Source organism: Arachis hypogaea, chromosome 11, assembly GCF_003086295.3.
Source record: "Arachis hypogaea cultivar Tifrunner chromosome 11, arahy.Tifrunner.gnm2.J5K5, whole genome shotgun sequence".
In the NCBI taxonomy this organism is placed as follows: domain Eukaryota; kingdom Viridiplantae; phylum Streptophyta; class Magnoliopsida; order Fabales; family Fabaceae; genus Arachis; species Arachis hypogaea.
The window spans coordinates 39,139,058-39,145,941 of NC_092046.1; the positions used below are offsets into that span (position 1 = coordinate 39,139,058).

General features: G+C 32.7%; 1 protein-coding gene across 9 annotated transcripts; it reads left to right on the top strand.

The window, feature by feature from the left end:
* Positions 1–709: 709 nt before the first annotated feature.
* Positions 710–6,451, top strand: LOC112720720 (uncharacterized). Of its 9 annotated transcripts, none has more exons than XM_025771763.3 (6): positions 842–981; positions 1,105–3,324; positions 3,466–3,583; positions 4,130–4,246; positions 4,726–5,076; positions 6,210–6,451. In XM_025771763.3, the coding sequence occupies exons 4-6, from the start codon at positions 4,232–4,234 to the stop codon at positions 6,288–6,290; spliced, it is 447 nt and encodes a 148-aa protein (XP_025627548.1). In that variant the 5' UTR covers positions 842–981; positions 1,105–3,324; positions 3,466–3,583; positions 4,130–4,231; the 3' UTR covers positions 6,291–6,451. The 9 variants fall into 9 exon arrangements, with proteins under 9 accessions (XP_072062844.1, XP_025627548.1, XP_025627550.1 ...); XM_025771765.3 differs by having other exon boundaries at positions 4,130–4,220; XM_072206742.1 differs by having other exon boundaries at positions 1,105–3,220.
* Positions 6,452–6,884: the final 433 nt, after the last annotated feature.

The window sequence follows — 6,884 nt, forward strand, 5'->3', positions numbered from 1 at the left end:
CTATTTTGGTTTCGCTTAGATAAACCGCTTTGAAAGGCTTTTGAGTTTTTGAGAATTGAACGGTTCTTCATTCCGAAAAGATTTTCGACTTTACTTTCATTGTAAACCGTTGTTTTTGAAAAGGGGCATAAGACGGTTATGAATCACTGGTGCGGTTATCTTCATGTATCCTATTACAGTAATTCCCAAAAACCCTCTACTGAGAACCCTTTCGAGGATGATGTTCTCACCCCCCTACATTTTTCCCCTTTCAGGATATGGGCGCAGAAGTTACGAAGAGCTTATTTAATTGTTTGTTGTGATGCTCTGTATTGTTTTAGTTATGGTTTATTGTACCCTCGCCTTTATCTTGATATATTCTGTAAGAGGGATAGGAATTGTGTTGGATTATGTTTGTAGTATTACTTATATATATGTATGTATATATATGGATGTACGTTATCGAACGAAAGTATCTTTGGGAGCGGTATTGCGGTTTAAAGTTTTAAACAGGCTCATATTTTTAGTATTAAATAGTATAAATGTTGTCGTAATGTCCGAGCTATCAGAGTCACGCAGCCGGAAGTGTGAGCTCTGGTAGTTAGGGTGTTACAATTTTGCTTTAAATTATGTTTTGAGTTTGGTTTGATAAGGAAGAAAAGAAGAAGAACGAAAAGTAAACACTACAAAAAAAAAGAGTTTAAAATGGCATGGACATTACGGCGGTTTTAAAGAACCGCCATAATTCCCGGTTATTATGGCATTTTTGGTTGCTGCCATAATTAACTTTGTGTTTGCTGGCGGTTCTGGTGATTACGGCGGTTTTGAACCGCCGTTTTCACACGTATATAAAATAAAAGAATTGCAACCCTAGCCTCATTAAACGAAACACAGTAACGGCGCTCTCGATCTCCCTTCTCTCTCCTTCGTCTCCTCCATGCTCCGACAACGCCGTTCTTCCCTCTTGGCTTCTCCTCTCTCTGCTGGTTACGATTTCTCTAGGTACTTCTCCTTCTCCACCAGTTATTGATTTGTTTCTCTGCAGCTCCCTCTCAAGTTCTCTAGATACCTCTCCACCAGTTATTGATTTGTTGCTGATTTTTGGGGGTTGTTGTTTCTCTGCAGCTCCGCGATCGGGTCTTGTGTTGAAGCATTCCATTGATGTTGGTGTGGGGTGATTGACGCTGATCGGATCTTAGAACAGCACTATATTGGACCTAAAAAACCAACCTCTCTTTTCATCTCCTCATTTCTCCTTACGATAACTTCACTTTCTCTTTCCTTATGTATTTACTTCGATGCATGTGTCAATGGTTCAATTGCTGCTACTCTTATTATTGTTTTGGATTTTACTAGTTAATTCATCCTGCTATTTCTTAATATAGTGAATTGATGAATGAGTTCAAACTGAATAAGCTTAGTGAAGTAGGGCTCTGTTCTGTGATTCTATTCATAATATCTATCACTTTAGTTAATCATTTCCGCGGTTAGTAAAGAATTGAGTCACTTAAATCACATGAGCTGATTCCTTGCCTTCTTTTCTTTGGATTTTGATTATAGTACATGTTATTAGTTTAAGTTATTACCCTGTTAAATTATTGTAAAACCACTTTGGTTGCTCTATCTGCATTTATAATCATGATTTAGTGTAACCACTTTGTTATATTCTAGCATTTGAATTCCACTAAATATATTTGAATCAGATTAAGCATCTTGCACTTTTTGGTTTCGGTTTTCAATACATATTTCAGTTTGCACTTACATAGAAATTTCCATTAAAATCAGATTAGTTTCATTCACTTGCTGTGATTACATGTTACGTTCGTGTCAATGTGTGCGTATTTTATTTGTATTTTTCAAGCCATAAACCGATTCTTTTGAGATTCTATAAATTTCCATGAATTCAATTATGCAAAGTTACAAGATAGATAAAAAAGAAATTTCAGCATTTTACATATTATTAGCATTCTATTATGCCAAAAGGATCCTTAATTAAACTTCTGATTCTACAGCTGATAGATTTATGGTGCATCTTTAATTTTTTTCCCCTTGTCTTTGCTCTTGATCTATATGACAATTTACACATCTTACTTATTAATTGCTACAACAGATATTGAATGATGACTAATAGATAATTTGTCAAGACAGATTTATGTGTTTGTTAAGAAAAGTTAGAGAATTTCCCTCTCAATAAAACATAATTAATCTTGACGGAAAGAATAAAAATAGTATACATGCATATGATATATGGCAAAATCATACTTAACTTTGAGATTAATAAATATATAAACAAAAGATGAAGCTCTAAGCATAATAAGTTTCCACAGGTTATATATTAATAATAATGAATTCATGTTACACAATTCCGATTTACATTATTATTACATGCATTGAGCTTGAACTTAAGAAGCAATGTCCCCTTTCCAGTCAAACCAAGTTGATGTTCATAATCATCTTCACTTCCATCTTTACCCTCATCACAACCCTTTACCTCATCATTTTCAGAATAAGGCCCCATTTGCAGCTGCTGCTGATGAGATCCTTCAATGGCAGCAGCATAATAAAACTTGTTCATCCTATAGATCTCCTCTACTGTACAATGCCTTGCATCAGCTAAAATATCTGCTATTGATCGTTTCTTGCATCTCCCTCTACGCCTTCTGCATTTATCTTTCACTCCTTTATTAGACAATAATGATGCCATTGTTGGACTTGGACTAGTTTTATGAACATGAATTGATGAACTTATTGGTTGGATATCAAGTACTTCATCATCTTCTGCTACATTATTAGTGACAGGAACAATGCAATTATTGTATTGATTATCATTATTCCCCTCTTCATCATCATGAAATGAGGTGCCATAGTCATTATTCGTACTTTTGTTTTTGTTTTTTCTTATTTGCTGGTTCAATTTTTAAGGCGCAGTTTCTGGATTAAAATAGTTCTCAAAGCACTCCATTTTATTCCTTATTCACATGTTAGGCCTCTTTTTAATTCACATAGCTTATTTTTGCTGACCCATTTTTATATTTTAACTTTAATTTTAGTGTGTTTGTAGCTGCTATTGTCAATTTTCTTGAAACCCAATTCAGGACTTACTTGTTATGTATGCTTTACTAATGCTAATCATGCTTTTGTGTTTCAGCTCTTCACAACCATCACTGTTAATGAGCCTGCTCCTGGTCTCAAACCATCATTAACTAATTAATTTTTATTTACTTGAACAAGTGGCTTTTGTGTAATGAGCCTGCTCCTGCTAATCATGCTTTTGTGTAACAAGTGGCTTGATTCCTGCATGTTCAGCTAGTGCCTTTATGCACTGATCTTGACTCATATGAAATAGCAAGCATCTCTCTATAAGATTCTGAACCTGCATTATTATTATTTTCCATGCATGTCAATATAAAATAACTAGTACTAAATTAGAACAAATGTCCAGAATGTACACAAATAACTAGTTCAGTTTTGTCTCTGGTGTTGTAGGGACTGACGTACTTGCAATTGGTTCTGAGCTCTCTTACGACACCAAAATTGGGGAGTTCACAAAATACAATGCTGAAGTGAACTTCACCAAAGCTGACTTGGTTGCCTCTTTGACTGTGTGAGTGATTGTTTCTTCATTATCCATGTTCTTTTTTGTTTCGTCCCAACCCCTACAGTTAGCCTTTTACATCTAAGTGCTTGGGAGTTTTGAAGCTAGTCTTTAATACAAGTTGTTCTTAGCTTGCTTTTTCACATTATTTTTTAGAAAAATACTCTTATAACTTAATCCACAGCTGATTATTTAACATTGTGGGCTCAATCAAGGTCCCTGCTTTAGCATCTCCCATCCCTTCATTTATAACCTACTTTATATGGTTCCTAATATCTAATGCCCTCAAATCCATGATATTTTATATAATTATGATGTGGCTCAAGTTAATTAACATCTAGATCTAGGCCATGAGGTTATGTTAGCAGAACTCAACTTTAGGATCAAAGTACTAAAAGGGTATTGGTTTTAAATTAAACTGTATGTAAACTAGGCTATTATTATTATTTTCTTATTTACTTAATTATTTTTTAAAAAAAATTATATAAACAATTTATCAGAGAATTGAGGAAATATTTTACTTTTATTTTTCTTTCCTTCTTTTTTATTTATCAGAGTAAAGGACCGACAAGGACTGAGAGGGAATTAACAACACTTGAGAGTATTGAGTTGTACTTCTACTGATTCCCCAGAGGAGCTCTACATGGTTTTTATTTAATGGATTTACAATTTGTTAGTTGTTCTCTGAATTAGCTAGCTAGGTTAAGAGTAACAATCTAGTTTTATTGTGTATAACCACGTGTTGTTGCTTCCCTTTTGTTTGATCCCATAACACTTATTATTATACATCGAAAGTTTCCCTTTTTTACTCTTTAATTTGATCTATTTTTATTAACTAATAATAAGCATTGAAAAGCATTAAATCTCAACAACTATCAACATTAGGAACTTCAAATCTTCGTATTTTTAATTGCATGTATAGTTTTCCTTTTCGGTGTGAGCATGTGGTTCCTTTATTGCAATTTTGTTCAAACTTTTAGTTGCTTAATTAATCACCTGCTCTTGTATCTTATTATATTAAAGGTAATATATCTTTGTTTCTTTTAAAATAAATGAATAACTGAAACTGTATAGTCGCTTAGTAATATATTACGTTCAACCAAATTAAATTTCAGCTGAATAAAAAACACCAACCATACATATATATGTAGGAGAAGATTGAAGCACATAGCAGCCAACAACCGATGGAATCAACTGTTAATTCTCCTCTTGATGCTCTTGGAGTAGTTTTTGGGAAAGAGCACCCTGGTCGTGTTCGAGGTTTAGGTATGGGAGCTGTTCCAACAATTGCTTTCAAGAACAACACTACAAGGATTAGTCAAATGAATTTAGATTCTTCAAATGATGCTGGCACATCATCTACTTGTGGTCCAAATGTGCAAGAAGAGTTGGATACCGTTAAAGCGCAATTGCAAGCGCTAGTCTCCTATATTGCTTCTAAGGAAGGAGGTAAAATTCCAGTACAATTGGCTGGAATGTTCCCTACTCAACAAATCTCACAGGTACAAATACAATTATCCTCTTTTTTTCCTTTGCTTTATCTCCTTCAGTTTTTTTCTTAGGTTCATAGTTTCTTGCTGAATACAAATATGTTGAATATTGATATAGTTTCTTGTTGCTGCTTATGATTCCTATTATTAATATAATTAGTAGTAGTGCTAGCTTATGACATTTAGGGTGGATGTCACTGATTTAACTAACTAAACAGAATTCTGACTATTTCAGTTACTTCTCATTTCTCTCTACAAAATATATTCATAAATTGTGTGGTGAGAATTACTATGAACATAGTTAGGGTGCATTTGTTCAATTTGGGGGACAAAAATATGATGTTCCTAATCAAAATTCACTTTTAATAGAACAAAATAGATTAAAGTACAATTATCTTTTTGAAAAATTACCTGCTCCGTGAGAATGCTTAGTTTGACTTTGTTGTCATCTAATATTATATGTAGATTGTGATTGGGTGTGTTTGATTTATAATTTGCAAATTATGGGTTAGTTAGTTGAACAGAATTTGACTTTCTTTTTTAAAACAAATTCCTTAAACTATGATATGACACTTAATAATCATAGCATGACTATTTTTTTAACTTTGCTGAAATGTACTTAAGAAATACTCCTAATGGGGTGATAGATATAGTTATAGTTAGTTTATGTTTCTCCTTAGAGTGGTGAATGGAACGTTTCTCTTTTTTATTTTCTTCTATGTTAATTAAAAATGTATTATATTATATATAGGATTAAGAGCCAAAAAACAATTACTAAAGTTAATTTTCTTATATAATTGCTATGTGTAAGGATATTTGTTTGTATTTAACTATTATCTATTTTACTGATTTTTCAAAATGTAGAAAGATGTGTGGACATATTTTAAGAATAGCCATTTAAAAACTAAAACCATATATCAAAAAGAATATCTAAACGTAGTTACTCATATAATGTGTATAGAATAATATATAAGTATTGATATTGATGCTCTGTTTAATTATGTCTAATAATAGTGTTAATTAAACAAATGTGTGTTCTTTTATATATGCCTTTTCTTATAAATTAAATCAGACCTAAAATGTATATCAATATATGCCTTTTTCTTGTATTTCTTGTGCTCATAATAATTATATTTTTGTTATAGGGATTGGATCAGGAGAGTGAGATTCCATCACCAAAAGAGTTAGGAAGTAGGTCTTCTGGAGCAAGCAACAAGGAAGCATGACCTTGCTTAATATGTTAAGACGTATATTAAGAATTATATGTTAAGACGTATTATTGAAAAATGTTACTTTGACCTTTGTTTTTGGATTATGACATTTTAATTATGACTTGGATTATGACTTTTGGATCATGTATGAATTAAAAATCATCATCTTATGGTTATGCCTTTTGGTTATTATAAGATTTTTAAGTGAGTTTAGAAAATATCACTTTAAATTGGTGGTTTCAATCTTATTTTAAAAAGCATAAAATTGTCATCATAATTAGGTACAAACGACGGTTAGAAACTCCCATTTTAAATGAAAACGACGCCATTATACGCTGGTAGAAACGGCGGTTAAAAACTGCCATTTTAAACGAAAATGAGGCCATTATATTTTGGTAAAAACGGCGGGTAGAAACTGCCATTTTAAACACAAAAGATGCCGTTATAACCTGGTAAAAATGGCGGTTATAATGGTAAAAACGGCGGTTTCTAACCGCCATTTTAAACAGAAGGGATGCCACAACATCCTGGTAAAAACGGCGGCTGTTAAAAAACTACCATTTTATCCGGTAATAATGGCGGTTACAAACTGCCATTTTAACCCTCAAA